Raw genomic sequence first — 19,514 nt, 5'->3', positions numbered from 1 at the left:
AAAAGATAAGGGATAGTGTTAATCAACAGATTTGAACGTAAATGTGTAAACATGACTTCGTTCTTTAACAGTCATTTATCAAAACAACAACTTATATCCGGGAATTGATTTATATCGTCATATAAATACCTTATTAAATTCTTGTGGGATTATCTGGGATGCTTTTGAATGAGTCAAAACTACAAATTCGAAAACAGTAAATATCATCGAGTTCATCAACAATTTTAACATTTAATTCTCCATGGTTTTTAATTATATTTAATCTGAGAAAATATCAACGAGGAAGCTAAAAAGTCCCTCGAATCAGCCATATTTGTTAAATGTAAACAAAAAATAGTGAATCTTCAGCTATTAGTACAAAATATGTGAGACATATTAAATCAAACTTTAAGCAAATACATGTAGTATCATTTCCATGTTCTAAAAATGGACCTACTATAATAAAGCTATTAATCACTGAATTTCACCACTGGAAAACATCGTTCTACTTTTTATCCACGTAAACATTTATGATTCGCGTCAGAAAGAAGGTAATATGTATGAATTTAATGCGAAATCCCAGTGATAAGTTCAATCTTTCATACTACCTTACTACGAGTAATCATAATGACGGATCTTCCGTCCTCCGTGTGACATTAACTTATAAACTTACCACGTCTTCATTAGAGTTTAAAAGTTTATTAGATAACCAATCAATAGACATAATTTATTTCATATTGAACACAAGTGCTATTTTTAAGTAGAACTATCTTTATAGTTCTAGATAATTTTTACTAGATGAGAGCTAGAATCAAGACAAATCATTATATGTGTCAATTATAACATTTTCACAAAAAGCCGCCATTCTTTACAGTATATGCAATGCCCCGCTTCACAACATCCATGTTTCCACGCATATTGTTTCACTGAGCACAGTGATGCTGTCGTTGTCTAACAGCAATGATGATTCGGAGCCTTTCTTCACCATAATTGCAAAATAATTCTGTTTAAAAATCTGAATATCGGGTAATAAATGTAAACAATAATTATACGCTTGAGGGGAGAGAAATCAAGTTAATCGATGTATTTATAATACATAATTGGCAGATCAGGTACGAATGGGAATCAAGTGAACTGTTTAAACATGTATTCACAATGTTTGTTTTATAAACATGAAAGAAATAGGTGTCAAATTGCTTAATTTAATAATAATTATAATCGGATTTTGAGTTCAGATACGGTCAGTTAAAAACTTAATTGTTGATTTGTATTAAAAGTGTTTGTTTTCTATATATACGGTACTCATGAAAATAGTTAGTGTTATAATTGTGAAAATGTCAGCGACATGGTTTAACCACGTAATGACTTTTTTCAATAATTTATAAAAATACATGTATATTTATAAAAAAAAAAATGCATGCACAATGCATTGTTATGTATTTGTACTTATTTGCCAACATCAAATGTACAGTGTATTTGATGTTGGCAAATTCACAAGTCTCTATTCAAAGGTGACCTTTGTTAAAGAGGTTCGATCCTCTGATTTTGGGTAGCCATTTTGTGTCACCTCTAGTCTGGAAATTCTGTGTCATATATGAATCCTACTTGTAAATTCCTTTTTTACAATGCCAAATAAACTCTATTGAATAAAATAGTGAAGAAAAAATTCCATATTTAGAAAGTGTAGTAAGGAACTATATTTTGTGGCGGAAGGTTTTTAAGAAGAAAATGAGCATTTTTCATAACTCAGTTGTTTTAGAGTACCCTAATTTTAGCTTTCTTATTTTCCGTGCAGACCAAATTTTCAGATAGTTTATGCATTGGGATATCTTCGTATTGTTTCAAAAAACATATTTCAACAATATTTCAATATTTCTATCGACATATATTGGCATGTTTAAGTGATATTTCATAAAAGTAAAGAAAAAATCAACTCCAATTTTCCCCTAAAATTAGCTTATTTCATGCCATATCTCAAAATTTACATTATAGACCCATACTTTTGGTTTTATTTTCTAAATATTTAAGTTTCTTTTGACAAATCTGTCATAATTTGAGAAAAGGTTTGAGACTTTTAGATTACTTAATTGCATGTTAAATCGTTTATGAATAAAAATAGTAATTTTTCAGTGCAAAAAGGTCAAAATATCAATTAGGTGAAGAAATTGCAAACTTTTTCATTATGATAATTTTAATTTTAATAATTCTAAATAATTTAAATTTGTATTTGATACCATGGTTCATTTCGATAAAAAATTATAGTGGGAAAAGCGATTTATGTGCAATTTGCACTTTCAGTGCAGAAAGGTCATATCAAATACACCGTAGCACCGAAAGGAGCATATAGACCCAAAAATTTTGTTTTGAATTTTGGTTTAGATATGTGTGTAGATATCAAAAAAATACTTTAGAAAAAAAACTTAGAGACTTTTGATCGCAGGATCCAACGTCCTTAAGAGGTCACTTTGGGTGCCTCCCGAAGGTGACTGCTTAATGCAAGTTTGACTGTATGTTAAGTTTATCAATCATTAGCTAAAAGGTATATATAGTAATAAGATAGAACATTTCTGTTGTTATGGGTCAAAATAACCCTAGATTCCAGCAAAGATCACTCACAAAGATTAAATTTTAAACTGAATAATTTATTTACAGTAATAAATATAACAAAACAAAAATTCGAATTGCACTAAGAGTCCTGAATTAAGAGTGTCTGTTAAAATCTGCTGAATAGATCTCACAAATCACGAAGTCCCAGTAGGTAGGTAACTGTTCACAGTTTAATATATTCGAACAAAAGTCTAATAAGATTTTATTTTTATGAGCACTGTTTACAGGTTATTTATGCTAAAATATAAATCTTGCAAATTATAGAAATTATCTGTACAAGAAGTTACATGAATTACCTGAACACTCAAGAATATATAGAAAGAATAACTGACCACTTTGGAATAGTCCAAAATATTCTATTATACAAGCCTACTATTTATAAACAGTATAGTAATGGGTAACGCACATTCTTTTGATTTTAAATTTAGCACGTTATTATACAATTTGCTTACTATGTAAGGAAATTATTAAAACCATAACCCCAGATCACTACGGAAAGGAGTTCAAAGTTTAACATAGAAACATAAGGGAAATATATGTCTGAAATTCCTCTTTTCAAAAAACTACAATGCAACAATTATCCAAGCATTGTCAGATATTGAAGATTTTAGATTGTTAAAACCACCATCCTGGACTAATGCTAGGGTCCCAAGAGTAGTTCAAAGTTTAACATAACATAAAAATATATAGGGGATGTTTATGGTAATCTTCACAAGCACTGCAATTTTACTATTTGTTAGATAACTATGCAAGATGCATCCTCAGATAGTATGGATTCTAATTGTTGATATCATGACTTTAGGAAAAGACGAGGACCCTCATTACAACATAAAAACAAATAGGGAAAATGTCTCTAAATCTTATTCACAAGAACTACAATGCTACAATATGTGATGTTACAATGTAAACATCCTCAGATAGTGACGATTCTAAACTGTAAAAACCATGGTCCCCGGAGTAATTCGTGGGTTCCAAGAAGGTTTCAAAATTTAACATAGAAATATATAGGGAAGAGATTTAAAAACATTTCTTAAGAACTAAAATGCTACAATTCTGAGATTTCCTTTTATTCTTTTTAAGTGAGTGTAGTTTCTAAATTGTAAAAACAGTTACCCAAACCAATACTGATGCATCAATCGGGTTTCAAAATAGAATTTTTGTTTTAGAAAATGTCTAAAAATCTTGTTCCCAAGAACTGTAATGCTACAAGTTGTGAGATTATTTTACAAGCAAACTCAGTTAAAATTCTTAAATGTCAAAACAATAACCTATCGAACCATTACTGGGGCCCCAAAATGGGTTTAACGTTTAGCAAAGAAGCAAAAAGAGAATACATGTCTAAAAGATTTTTCTCAAGAACTAAAATGCTACATTGCAATATTTGTGATATTATTAACCAAACATCATAAGATAGTGTAGATTGTAATTTGTCTAAACTAATACCTCCTGACTAATATTTTTGCCCCAAGAGGGGTTTAAAGTTCAACATAGAAATATATAAGGAAAATGTTTTAAAATATGTTCCTAACGATATTCTGTGTTAAGTTTAGTAATATTACTATATAAGAATCTTCATATTTTCATAATCTCATTTTAAGGTCATAGTGAACTTATTTCACTTTTAATAATTATTTATGAAAGTATATTTTCCAATTTTGTTATCTTTGATACGTTGAGATAATGAACAATAAGATTGGCCAGTTGATGCAATTTAGATCTTAGGATTTAATATTAAGAAAAGTGGGCCTCTTTTATACCTTTTACCGGTATTGTACCAATTGTCAAATCATGCAACAAATGAGAATTGTTTTGAGGTTTAAACTCTTTTAAGAGTTTCATATTTATAAATTTCGAAAAAGATTCAAGAACAAGAACTCAGATGAGCGACTTTGCCCATGGGTCTCTTGTTTTCATAAAGACCACATAACAAAAGTATTCTGTTTTTATATATATCTGCATATCTTAAAAGACATTAAGAGAATGCGTATTAGAATATTTATGAATATAATACCAATTATGAATACAATAAGTTCAAATTCACGAAAACAATCTATCATAAAAAAACCCCAACAAAATATTAGAAGGAATAATTATTTATAATTACATATAACCTATTTTAGTTAATAAAATGGTATCCATTGAATAAAATCTTACCAACACATTGGCCGCGTCTTTTAACGGATTTCCTGTAACAATAACATTAATATGATACTGTGGTGTTAACACGATAGCAAAAAAAAAAACCCACCCACAATTCTACCTTTTAAGTGAGCAAAAGTCCGTTTCTATAATTTTTTTGATGAATTCTTTAAATATGCAATTTTTTTATTGTATTTCACATAACTGCAAGCTTCTCCATTCCCATATCTATTTATGCAGATCTTCATTTCAACAAATAGAGATTTGTTATTATTCAATCATTTATTATCATTTGTAAGATTTTTCACAAATAGTTTTACTTAAAGGAAGAGACTTTCAGATTTCAGATAAATAAGATATTACTGTAGCGAAATCCGTTGGAAAGTTAAATAAAATTATTTATTAACTTTTCCATCAATTTACATTCATTTATTTATTTAAAAATCTTTGTTAACAAGAATAAGAAACAGACAATTCGGTGTAAATTTCTTTCTATCTTGTTTGGTTTGTTGTTGTAGTGCATGTTTAAAGTTGTGTTTGACCATTTCAGGACGGCAGGCCCAATTTACTTCTACGATAGGTATTTTTATGAAAATTGTATGTGAGTTAGAGTTACAAATGATAAATAAAAATAAATGAAAAAAAACATAAAAATGGAATTAGACTATCAATAGGGACCATTACAAAAGTTGTGTGTATTATTTTTATTATTTTTCAATTGAACATAATTGGGAAAACATTATTGTAAGAGAAAAAATATTTTTACAAAAAAATATGCAATAGATTTTGTATCAAAATCAAGTTATGATACTTATATGATGATTTTGAATTAATGCCATATAGAAAATGACCACGTTATCGAATTTGTTTTTAAGGGGGCACATGTCAAAGTGCGATGTGACGTTATTCTTCTTCAATTGTTCATGACAAGTACTACGCAAACTCTAAAAAAAAAGGCTAAATATATCATTGTGAAGTTGATTTATGAAAGCAAAGAACTATTAGAGTTTACTATAAATTATTTGAAATAAAATACTTCAAAACGTAAGCACATGGACGGTTTTTTAAATTCATTTTTTATATCAGTATTGATGCGGATCGGAATGTAAATTATTTGTTCACTGGCTCAAGTTCTATTAAATAACCTATAAATAGATTCTTATAAATATCGTACGCTATTATAAAACTTACTACGGAACATTCACATCCCCTAACAAAATTTGTGCAAGTTAAATAATAATAGTTGAAAAGCATGTCTTTAATTGATAGAAATTTAAGTCACGGAAAGGAAATAATGGGCAAAATGACTTATTTTTAATATTAAGAAACCATCTACCATGACAGAGATTTAATTATTTTCTTAAAATGTGCATTGCACTTTCATTCACGTTTCTCTCATACAATGAGTTATTTTCATAAATTTATAGCTGTGTCATGTTGTAAAGTTTCAATTTACTGGGTGGGTTTAAATACAAAATTTACAACATGACAACTTGTCATAATGTAAATTTTGTATTTAAACCCACCCAACAAAATAAAAAATTCAATTCCATTTGTTTTTTCCAACCTTAAAGGCCTAAATATGATAAAACGTCAATTGTTTTCTGATTTCAAATGTATGTTGAAGTTTTACCCTTTATAATCTTTAAGGAATAGGTTCCCTAAATGATTAGGCTACAAATGCATTTTCCTGTGACACTCGATGCTTCAAAAACGACTTTGTGAGAGTAAGTGCTTGAAATCCACACCAGACATAGGTTTAACAACAAAAATGGCGTTCTGTGTGTTCTTATATCATGTTGATAATGGTAAATGTGCTCTGCAGAAGAAATAATTCATTTGCGTATCACAATTCATTTTATTATTTTTCAATGCATTACACAATTTAAAATAATCATGTTTTAGAATGTCACTTATAAGAAAAAAATCAGTGAATATTTTTATAAATGCTTATAAAGTGAAATAATATGTCCTGAAATTATGAATAAGATCGCTTTAAGGAGGTTTTTAGAAATCGTTTTAAATAAATATATAATACACTTTAATTTCAAATAATACATTTTCCAACTATCAACCAAAACCTAACAAAGAAAATAGATAAGAACGAATAAATATAAACATATTTTTATTATCTTCGAGGTCCCCCAATAGTGCAACATTAGTAGGATGTCGTGACAAATATGTCATTTTCATACCAACCGGTACAGACACGCATCATAGTAATAAGGCGGAGGCTGCGATCATGCATGGGACTATTGTTGGTCAAGGGATGGCTATTGTAGATAATGAAATTACGTTTAAATATAGCTGATGTCAATTTGTTTGAATCGTATCAATATTGCACGTACTTCTACACGGTGATAGGTAAAAAGGAAAATTTTATATTAAAAAAAAATTTTAGTTTTTAAATTTTGAAATAAACCATTTGGATAAAATGCTAATGATCAATTAATTTTTACGTAGAATAGCAATGCTGTTAGTTATTTGATAATATAAAATGGTTTTATGGCAATTTTGTAAATTTTGCAATAGGAAATCCCGGAAATGGATACATTAACATCGATAAGTGAATATTAAAACTAGCACATAAAATCTAAAGTTCATCAATTTCATATCAATAACCTAATTTTCTTAACTTTTGATATAAATAGTATAATTTTGTCAGATATCATTTCATTGACCATATAACCAATATCTTGTAAAGAGAAATTATTTGTGTTAGAATATGATTTTTGTTTTAAAAATGTACAAAAATATTCTTCACATCCAGTGATTTTTTAATATTTGATTAGTCATTTCCAATTACGTTTCACATTTAAAGAAGATGGGTAATTAAGGCGTGGAATATGCCTTTTATATATGTTTAATATTTGCAATATGTACATTTAAACTAAAGTATGAGTATCAAAACCTCCAGATGGTGTCATTTTCTTAAACGTCAATGCCTTTTCTTTTGTAGAGTAGGTTTGTGATCCTTAATTTTGCCATAGACTAAAAAATCTAACGGAAAACAAACCGATTTTAATCAACAAAAACGTGGAGAGATGGCCCACTGTATATTGAAAATACTATTTTGTATCCCAATAACTAAACGTTTAATAAAAAAAATACAAGTCCGTAAATTCGTGCAAAATTCGCATATACTGTGGTTTCATTAATATTCAAGGGTATCAATTTTCGTGGACAAAGTAAAAATAACAGTTTTAAGGATAAGTAATTTCGTAGTTAATGACCGCATCAATACAAAGAGTTAGAAGAAATAGCACTTTAAAGAACATTTAATTTCATGGATAAACTTAACAAAAGTCCATGAAAATTGGTATTCAACGAATATTGATAAAACCACAGTAGCATTTAAACAATACAATTTGTTCTCTCTGAAACGGTTCAATGGTTTGAGCACCAGACATTAGATATCCTTAAAGAACTATGCTTTTAAGGAGTGGGTTCGATACCACCAATAGTTATTGCCGATATATATATATATATTGCGTATGTGATAATTAATTTTTCATTAAAATTTATGTATGTGTTAGATAAGTAATGATTCTTCAAAAAATTGCCTTTAATGTTGGTTTTTACAATTACCACAACAGTCACTTCAAAAGCAGAGTATATATCATTTCGGTTCCGATGAAGACAACAAATGACAACCAACCTTTTAAAGCTATTTATTGAACCTTCCCAGAAATTACAAAGAATCCCTAGAGATGAATCTAAAGTTTATTGACGTTTTACAGTTTTCCAGGACCCAGGATGTTGGCGGCAAATCCATATCCGTCATCGTGGCCGTGACCATAGATCATCAGACCGAACCTTGACCTGTCCTTGGTTTCCACTCGGTGCACCCCTTGGTTCACCATCACGGTCAGAACAACGTAGTCCTGCCCCTTGACGGTCACTGAAGATTCCGATACGGTGTTTTTCGAACTGATTCTGCCGTTGTCCAACAGCAATGATGATTTGGAGCCTTTCTTCACCATAATTGCAAAATAATTCTGTTGAAATCCTTGAGGCACAGACACGTGGTACTGGTGGACATACTGATTGACCCCGGGAACCATGGTCATGTAAGGGTCGCCATTCTTTTGTCTGCGGGCAGCAAGACCGAAACTCAGGACGAGGACCTGCCGTTTGGAGTCCACCACAACCGCTTGTTTACCAGAGACGGTGATGTCGAAGTTGCCAAAAGTTCCGATAGTCTTTGTACTTGCGGACTTGTCTATGGTATAAGAGAAAGTGGTGGATCCAGTGTGGGCGGAGACCACTCTGACCATAGTGCCACTTCTTTCAAAATGTGGAGGAACGATATAGGTCGTGTCAAGACTGTCCACGGGGGGAATTTGTTCTACCAAATGACTACAGAAGCCATATCTGTTAAGTTTGTTACATCGATTTCCCGAGAATACAGCAACTGGTTTGGAGGAGGTGATTAAGGTACCCGTTAGATCGCCGTTATGTGAGAGTTGGAATGTCTGGTATTTGTTTAGGGTAACAATGATTTTATCTCCATCCCGATTTTTTTCCCCTCCGTATTTGATATATTGCCATCTGTTAAGTTTCAGTGTAATCTCCACGCGTGTTTGATCTTGAACCGCTCCAAAAGCAAGCTGACTGTTATAATCCGAGTGCTGCTTGCTATGGGGTTCTGTGGAGGGTATCACGTACTTTACCCCCAGTCTGTCTATAGGTAGAACCAGTGTGCTGTCTGACGTGTAGCCATCATGGTTCAGAGCGAACACTGACGTCACGTCTGACGTCTCTAGCATCACGGCTTTGTTTTCTACCACTGCATCATTCACACGGACATTTTGGAATATACTGACGATCTTCTCAGAGTTTGAGTTCATCGATACTGTTTGGTCTATTTTGGACTTCAATGACTTTGCTAACGAGTCAGATGTTGTGATTTTCACGTCTGTTTTATTGAGCGAGGCAATGTATATTTGAGCATCGCGTGGTCGAGGACTGGTTTCTGTCGGATCTCCTATATTCTTCATGAAGAGTACGAGAAATCTTTTCCCTCTGCTTCCTGCAACATTAATTTATTTCAATTTAAATGTAAACACATTTTTTATTGTTGTAGTATGTAATATTTTCTTACAAACGATTTTTCTTGAAACAATTTTATATTTCGACTTTCTCTATTTTAAAAATCAATTAATTTAATTATAATTTTCGATCATATCATAAAACATATTACAAGTAAGATATGTAAGTTTATGAAATGATGCAATAATTATCCCCTTTTTAAATATATCAACGGACAAGCCTTTATCCTAATTCTTTCTGTTACTTCAGTGTGACACACTTCTAAAACTTAATTGTATTTACGTTGCATTACAACTAACAACACTTAGTTGGTTGAGGGTTGGGAGAGTGTTTTAGGATCCAAGCGACGCTAACTGATGTAGGGATAATTTGATATCATCTACAGATGACACTCTGTTCACTGATGAAAAAGAAACTCATACTTGGTGCCTAAGTATTTCACAACTATCAGAGATTGTCCATTAAGTATTGAAATGCATTATCTATTCTTTATGATTTCACCGAAAAAAAAAGACTACCAATCAAAATCAATCGGTGTTACATGATGAATATTCAAAGTTAACAAGTGATAAATGGGTTTTTTTGTGATCGGCTTCGGCCGATCACTGTTGTGTTCATATGAGGCATCCGGCAAATGCTTCCACGTGCGCACACATTTCGCTTGCATAAGTAGTTCTTATAAAAACTTGAAGTTTGGTTTAGTATTTATATAACATTTTACTCATTTTTATTTCAATTCATTTACCTTAAGAGATGCAAACATACATAAAATACAGTTCGACCTGTTAATTCAAGAATGCACATTTTGTCTCACGCGTAAGAATTTCGATCGAAAGATTCATTCAGTAATGCAGTTGACCTCGATGAACTGACCTCAATCATAAGAAGATGCTCCATGAACTGACCTCGATCTAATGATGTTGCATAATAGTAGCTAGGAAGACGGCTTCATTTATAAACAAGGTTACGTTATAATGCGATCTCAATAGTAAGTTATGATGGCATTCAATGTTTTTCAGTCGCATTAAATTTTTTTAAAACAACTCTTTCTTTGTATACGTGTTAATGCTCTTTGAAGAGCCCTACTCAGTATTCTGAAGAAGAAGAAGAAGAAGAAGAAGAAGAAGAAGAAGAAGAAAAAGAAGAAGAAGAAGAAGATACATTAACATTTAATAATTGCGTTAAAAATATAAAACTAGACAAGGAGTTTACGAACGGCTTTCCCCAAATTCATTTCAAAATTAAATTTGTTGACGGTTTATTATGATGAAATTATGGTGTACAGATTCAAAATATTCTACATTTTGTAAAAATACAGTATTTTTTTAATTATTCAACATCAAATTGATCATGTTGATTGCTTCTAGCTATCAATATATCATTATTGCCGATCATTCCTTTAAAAGGAATACTTGTTTTAATTTACGCTCTAAGACAAAATAATAACTGCTCTATTTAAAAACAAAAGTGGTCATGTGGAGTATGGATCAAAATAGATTTTTACAATGCTACAGGTCCTTTATATAAGCCACTAATATAAATACATTTTTTTTATCTGAAGGTGCAAGAATTTTTACAAAAACAGTAAAACTAACCTGTGCATTGTTTTCCATCTCCAAAGAAACCAAAGTAGCAGTCACATTTATACTTTCCTCCTGGAGTCAGGTCAGTGCATGTCGAGTACTTGCTGCATTTATCCGAACCTTCACTGCATGGTCTTACGGCTGCAAGTATTGAGTTTTAATAAGCATACTGAATTTAAAAAGTCTTAAGTCAACGTAACTGTGGCGATTTCTTTTCTTTATCTTAGATTGAATTAAGAGGATAAATCGAGAACTACGTACGTGTACATGTGTATCCGTCTCCTCGGTAACCGTCCTTACACCTACATTTATAGGAACCAATCGTATTGTCACACAGTGCATAAGGTCGGTGACAATTGTGAGTGTATCTCTTACATTTGTCGATGTCTGGAAAATAGCAAAACAATTTAAATTGAAAACAAATCTTTAAAAATAATGTATGGAAATATACATAACTGGTTTTTTCTCTCTTGAGTGATGTGCAAGTAGATCTAAAATAATGCGCTTTTATGAGACAATTGCATTAAATCTTGTTCTGATGCTAAAATGAAAATACTAACCTATGCATACACGACCATTGTCTCTCTCCTCAAAGCCTTTCTTGCAGCTACACGTGAAGCTTCCTATGGTGTTAGTACACTGTGCGTGGGGGCGATGACAATCGTGTGTGTTACGGACGCATTCGTTTATGTCTAAAATATGTACAGAAACAGTTTAAATGATGAAAACATAACATAAAAAGTTATGTATACAATATAAATAATATATAAAAATAAATATTGTATATAAATATGCAATAATACAAGTTACACATGAATTTGTTCTCCTCCTGTTTCTCTCTAAACTACATATTATTGCAGTGCTAAAACTACGTTTGCGAGGATAAACAATTCAACACTTTCATAATGATGATTAATGTGCATTTGATGCAATAAGGTTTAATATTCAATGAAGCAGGCTTATAACTGTCAAACTTGAGTTGATGAACCTTTGTTTTGTTTGTTTGTTTTGGTAGTGTTTACCTTTACAGATGACTCCATTGCCTTCAAATCCAGGTTTCTTACAAGAACATTTAAAACTTCCGTATGTGTTGTAGCAGAGCCCGTAGTCCTTTTGACAGTTATCAGTTCTCCTTGTGCATTCATCGATATCTACAGGACAAAATTTAAAACAAATATATAAATGCCAGAATTTTGTTTCAAATCAATTATTGCTATGGTATAGAGCATTACTCTAAAAAAAATCATGAATTATCCTATATGCATGACATTATAAACTTGAATGTATTTTACAGAATGTGTTCCATAACATAGCAAATACAATATCAAACACAATATGTGTGCTTACTTTTTAATAATCTTTACAGTATGTTACACAATATTGAAATTAATTACCTTTGCATACAACTCCACTTCCCTCAAATCCCACATTACATGTGCATTTAAAGGCGCCAATAATGTTTGTACACGTTGCCTGGCTATGGCAATTATGAGTGCCTCTCTCGCATTCGTTGATATCTAGAAAAGTTACAACATATGTAATATGCTGTATTTGCGATTTATCACAGACGTTTAATTTGAAACCCATCGTGTCAAAATGTTAAAAAATCATTTATTGAAATAAATATTGTAAATAATGCATTTAGAAATGTTCTTAACTCAGTACATGTACCTTTGCAGATGTAACCGTTTCCTTCATATCCAGTGTTACATTTACAGGTATAGGATCCAAATGTGTTTGTGCAAGTTGAAGCACCTGGTCGTTTGTCACACCAGTGGGTCCCTCTCACGCATTTATTTATATCTAGAAGAAATAATAACTCATGAAAATAGTTATAATCATGGCACAAATGAAAGGTCATGAAATGTAAATAAATATTCAGCGAAAACAGAGAAATGAATAAAATAGTCTGCTCCCATCTGAATAACCTATGTCATTTGATATCTTCCTAAAAAAAATATGAATATCAAAATCAGTATTTGTTTTTTAACATAGTTTTTTTGTGTTTTAAAGCCATTTTTTACTTCAGATATTACACTTCGTCAAACAATTTTTGGAGAACTCAAACCTGGAGTAAAGATAATTCATAAGATTTTTTAAAAGTAAAAAACAATTACCCCCAGACCATAACATTTTTCTTACTGTGGCTTAAACATAAAATGAATTTAATGTTTTAATTTTATGTTTGTCTATACATTCTGCTCATGTTTTCATAAATTTAAAGAATATGGTATTGCTTATTTTGTTCATGCATGTTTATAATGATTACAGGCTGAACACCTACCAACGCATCTGTTGTTTTTCATCTCAAATCCTTTGCTACAGCGACATTCGTAGGATCCTATAGTATTAAAGCAGTAAGACGAACCTCCACATGTGTGCGTTCCAAGTAAACATTCATTTCTGTCTAAAATAAGAAAACAGCGTTATTTATTTCAGAGCTTTGATGATTTTTCTCTGGTTAATTTTAAATTTTTACAATGAAAAACGTATTGTGCAATGACTAATTGATTGAATTATTAATTAATTATGTAATGCACTCACGTCATTAACTTATCTCATAAATTTAATTTATCATTTTTCAAAAAACAGATTTTTTTTTATCTTTTTCATTCTATATTTGGGAGTTGAAACTTTGTGCTAATTGTATATGTTTTATCATGTTGACACGATATTTTTAAACATATAATCTTGGATCACATGAAGAATAGGTATGCAAATTTATATATTAAAAATATCATAATATCAAACATGTAATTGTTTTGATCATATAAGAGTAAGAACCATTGCGTACGTATTATGAGTATTATATTCAGAAATTATATTCAATTTATGATTTATAGTGGATATTTATCTTTTTGAATAATTATAAATAGAAGCGGTTTTTCTTTGTTTTACCAGAAACGCATCCATGATTTCCCACCTCTACATGTATAACCGTTCCCTGTAAATCCCTTACGACATCTGCAATGGGTACCTCCTGCTGAATATATGCAATATGCCAATCTGGAACAATGTTTCCAGCACCAATCTACAATTTCAAGCAGGTGGCCCTTTTTTAAAAGTTAACCACGTATTTATCTTTACATATTTCAAAAAGAAAATTTAAAATATTTTCCCAATTACTTTCAATGTTTTCATTATTTTCATTTTTAGTATATGAATAAACGAATTTTAATACCACAAATTATGAATGTTGACTTACAGAATATGTTTGTTGATAAAAATTAAGATATTGCATTATCTCAAATTCGAAAGTGATTTTCTAAAAATTGAACAAACTGCATACTTTTCCCTTTTTTAAATCTTATATTGTGTTTAATAAACACCAAATATTATTAAAACATTAGTATTACAAGTATGAAAATAAGTATAACAGAACGTTTATAGTATTACAAATCCACGATATAATTTAGCGTCATTATTTGTAGTTTCTTTCTTTTCTTAAAACCCTGCAAAAAATAATACGTCAAAAATAGTGTACAAATTATTGGGCTTTTTTATGATTATTATTTTTTCTTTTGGTCTTACAATATCCTCTTTTCTGAACTTTAATCACTTCATTTCGTCTGCCATTTTCATGTTGGCGCTCAGTTAAGGTATGGGAGTCGGTGCCAGAAATCCACAGTAAAACCAAGATTACCAACAAACTCAATATCCAGCAGTCTGCTGATTTCATCGTAAGTTCTTTGAATATAATGATTTATATGTAACATTCATTTTTTTAATCAACTATTACACAAAATGTTTTATTTCATTATAATTCATCATCGAAAATGTTTCCTCTCGCCCGACTGACCCTACATTTTACCCTCCGACCCTAAGTAATAGATTTTTTATTTGATCGGACCCTAATTGCCAGAATTTCCTCGGAGAAGTGGAAGTCGCTGTCTTCTAAGTTAACGATCGTGTAAATTTTCCTAATTGGCAAAAACATGATAGTAAACTAATTTGATAGACATTTTCACTGCATGAATAAACACTGTAGTGATTTATAACTCGCAACTATCTTATCTTCAGCATGTTCAGAGGTTAAAATACGGGCAACATACCTGTGCATTGGAAATGACAAAAACGGTGTTTATTATTACTTTTAATCCTGATATTACAGTTAGTTGATAACGTTATTAGTTAATAACTCTACAATAAATGCTAAAATTTTCATAAAACCTGTTTAATTATCTTCAGAATTAAACAGATCCTTTACATAACGGTATTAAGTGTATCAAAAGATTAGACCCCCAAATACACAGAAGGACAGTGACTAATTTTATGAATATTGTCATTGATCTATCACAATAAAGAAACATTGATCTATAGAATGTGTAAATACGTTAATAGATTAAATTTGAGAGATAAGATAAGGTTTTTTTCTAAAGTTTCAAATTTTTGTTTGATATTTTTGTTTGCCTATACATGTACATTGACTACACATTGAGAATACATTACATGCAATAACAACACAAAGACCTTGTGGGAAATTTTAAATCTTTATCATCATTATTAATGAACTTGTATCGTACTATACTGTGAATATACTGCTTTCCTCGTTATTCTGCACATGTTCTGAGATTTTAAAAAAAATTTTAAAAAATAAATTTTCCCTCCCTACCTATGTTTTTGTTTTTTTTGGTCAGGGGATAGGAAACAGGGATATAAATTTTTTGGCATATTAAATAAAACTTTCTTATTATATTAATAATTGCACCATAACTCAACAATCGGGAAATCCTTTAATTATCCCAGACTTACATGACTGCACTGGATGGCTGTGCACTTAACTTTCAAACAAACAAATTTAGCACTGCAAGTTAAATGAATGGCAAACATTAAAACTACATCTTTATGTAATTATCAAGAGTTTTTTTTTAATTTGTGAATCTACAATGTAGGTAGGGGTCACCACAATTTCTGAAATCATACATGTATTAAAGTGAATTAAGAGTTAGAAATCTCTCTTTTACATCGTTCCAGGCTGAGGATATGTATTCTAGAGTGGAAATAGATGCCGAGAAAGGTTCTTCTCTCTTGGAGGAAGCTGAGAATGAACAGCCAAATCAGGTAAAAGAATGCAACATCAGAACTTTACTTTATAGGGAATCATAGTTTTATAAGGGAGTACCGGTATTTGGGAATTAAGAAATCTTTTCAAAAGTTGCAAAACCACACTAAATCATATAATGAACATCTGTGGATGGTCATATTTGATATTTCACTCAAAAAATTCCTATGATCAGGAACTATGTCAAACTTTAATATTAATATTAGCACATTCTTAAGGATTATTCTGATAATTATGCTGAGGTTTCAATCATTTTTAGGGAACACCTCTGGTTTTATCCATCAAAATATGCATAAAGTTTCTACCCACTAACCGTTTATAGTCTATTCACTTTGTGATTCTTTGTAGTTTTGACGAGGTTTTTTTCCCCTTTTTTCAGGAACAAGTGCATATGAATAGTCAAGATCAGGATGGATTATCACATGCTGGAAACAGTTTCAGACTTTGCACAATTTTCTGAGTGGCAAGAGTCTCAGAAGAATGATTACATCAAAAAAGCAAAGCAAATCATGCACAATGTTCTAGAAATTCCGATCTCGAACAGGAAGGGAAACTAGAAATGCCTTGTATTCAGAAACAGATACAGAAAAGATTGAAAACTGAACTTTATTTATTTTACAACGATTGATAAACAAGTTTAACAACTTACATTAATATCTCGCGTTGGCACGGATGTTAGCGCGAGGGGGTCATTGATGTAGGAGGAAGCCGGAGTGCCCGGAGAAAACCCACGTGTCAAATTGGATGACCACCATAAACTATTACATACAACAACTGTCAATCACGGGAATCGAACTTGGGTCGCAGCGGTGATAAGTTAACAGAGAAGATGTTAGATACTACTGCTAGAGTAGTATTGCAAGTTGGGGAGCTCAGAGGCAGATTCTCAGTTTGTTAGTGCATGACTAAAGCTACAGTGGTTTGAAAATATATATCCCCGAGTTGACTTGTTATAAGTATTCTGCTGTACATAAACATGCTGTTGCAAATCCTATCCTTCATAGAATAAACAACTGCGAGAAGAAGTTTCAAATTTTCCTTTATTTTTTAATGTCCCTATCCATTATGACAGATGAACATTTAGTATTGTCATTTTATAAGCTTCATGTGTATCTAATCTGATCTTTAATAAACTAGTGGCAGTTTTAAAATTTTTTAGAAACCTCTATTGTTATATTTTAGTTCTTATTTCAATGAAATGGGAGCTTGGGAAAAAATAATAGAACTTGTCGAATCTGGACATCAATGGTTCCATAGAAATTGGCCAGATTAGGCAATATTTCGGATTGGACAAATCTTTTATTTACAAAAATAAAATAATAATGTTCTATTGGTTAATATTTCAAAATACACAAATCTGGATTAGATACATGTAAGTTCTACTCAATTTTGGTAGAATTAACTTGCAATTATCATGATTATATATGACAACAAATTCTGATAATTGGAAAAACCTTGATTTTATTCTGATGAAGAGGTATAGGTTCGAAAGTTGGAAGCAGTATGCATATTTTAAAAAGAAACTTTTTTTAGTGAAGATCTTCGAAGGCAATATTTTTTTTCATTTAATTTATTTGTTCATTTAAAATTAGAAATGATCAAATACAGTTTATGTTTTCTTTGGGCTCCTCCTATAATAGCTTTCAGTAGTCATGGACCCATTTCAAAGCTTTGAAGGAGCCCATGTCCATAATTTCGTTTCTTAGCATACCTGAGCATAAGGCATGCTTAAATGCATACATGTGCCAGATATACCAAGAATGTCATTATTATTATATGATAAGTTAAATTGGACAAGATTTAAAATCAACTTCATACCTGTATCTCTGATTTGTTGAAATTCCAATTTTGACCCTTACCTTACCCTGTTCTGTACATATCTAAGACCAATTAGGCATAACCTTAAGGTCAAGATGAAAGTCATGGAAGTGCACAATTCCTTTTTTTTCCCAACTGTGCTATCGGGAACCATGGTACCGTAGAGGATACATTACTTGTTATAATATGTATATTTTAAAAGGAAGTTATCTAAATTCTCAAAATTTCATATTTTTGATTTTCCATGAGACATTTTTTTTTCTACTAAAACAAGTAATAACAAAATAATATTACATAGTTAATACTGTAAGCAGTATGTTATATGCATTTTTTTTTTATAAAACGCCTTTAATTCAGCAATGTTTCTGTAAAAATCATTGCTGTTTTCCCGTTGCCATAGTAACGGTAAATATTAATCCTTCATATTTGTAAACAGTAGACCTAAATTCATGTTCTTTAAAAGTAACTCTAAATAATCTTGTAAACAACATATAAGGAGGACACGAACTCTTATTATGCTAACAGTTGCTGGTTTTGAATGTAAAAATTCATTCTGGTAACTAAGAAGATGCTTTTCCTTAGATACCACAAATTGATTAATTGTGGTTGAAATCTACATTTTTGTATTTTCTTGTTATTGTTGAAGTAAATGAAATCTGTTGAAGTCTGTTCTCATAAGAAATCATTTGCTTTTACTTTTCATAATATGCTCAAAGCCATGTAACCTTCTCTTTTTAATATGAAAATATAGCTGAATATGGTGAAAAATGGGATTTTTCGTCGGGCCAGGAAAAAAAAAAGAAAAGTTGTTTAACTGATTTTATTTTTTGAAATAAAAGTCTAAAATGTGTTTTTTCTTCCTATATGAAAGATTGTACCATATCAAGTTGTGCCATTGAAATATCGTAGCTTAAAAATTGGTTGTTTTATTGAATTTTCAGTTGTAAAAAATGTCAGGTTATATTGGTTTCCATGGCAGCCAAGCTTAGAAAAATATTTAAATTATTTTTTAATAAAAATGTTTAATGAGTTCTGTTCATTTACCTTAAAAAATGGATTTTACAATTCCAACTATAAATAATTTGGTATTTAATGTGGCATATTTGACGGCTTTTTTTTCCAAGACTCTGGAGCCGTTACCATGGTTACAACAAAACGATACATAAAATTGTAAGGAACGCATTTAAATGTCTCACACTTGTGTTTATATTGAATTTATCAATAATGCTATATGTAATCATAGGATTTTTTGATAAAAAAAAAATTTGCACTTT

At 30.8% G+C, this 19,514-nt stretch overlaps 1 protein-coding gene across 1 annotated transcript; it reads right to left on the bottom strand.

The window, feature by feature from the left end:
• Positions 1–8,385: 8,385 nt before the first annotated feature.
• LOC136275533 (uncharacterized) lies at positions 8,386–14,390 on the bottom strand. Its single transcript, XM_066085020.1, has 9 exons — positions 14,259–14,390; positions 13,645–13,767; positions 13,032–13,163; positions 12,755–12,877; positions 12,383–12,511; positions 11,921–12,052; positions 11,622–11,747; positions 11,373–11,501; positions 8,386–9,757 (listed from the first exon to the last, which is right to left on the bottom strand). The coding sequence occupies exons 2-9, from the start codon at positions 13,664–13,666 to the stop codon at positions 8,460–8,462; spliced, it is 2,091 nt and encodes a 696-aa protein (XP_065941092.1). The 5' UTR covers positions 13,667–13,767; positions 14,259–14,390; the 3' UTR covers positions 8,386–8,459.
• Positions 14,391–19,514: the final 5,124 nt, after the last annotated feature.

The sequence above is a fragment of the Magallana gigas genome, chromosome 5 (assembly GCF_963853765.1).
Source record: "Magallana gigas chromosome 5, xbMagGiga1.1, whole genome shotgun sequence".
NCBI lineage: Eukaryota > Metazoa > Mollusca > Bivalvia > Ostreida > Ostreidae > Magallana > Magallana gigas.
This window is presented reverse-complemented; position numbering and strand designations above follow the sequence as displayed.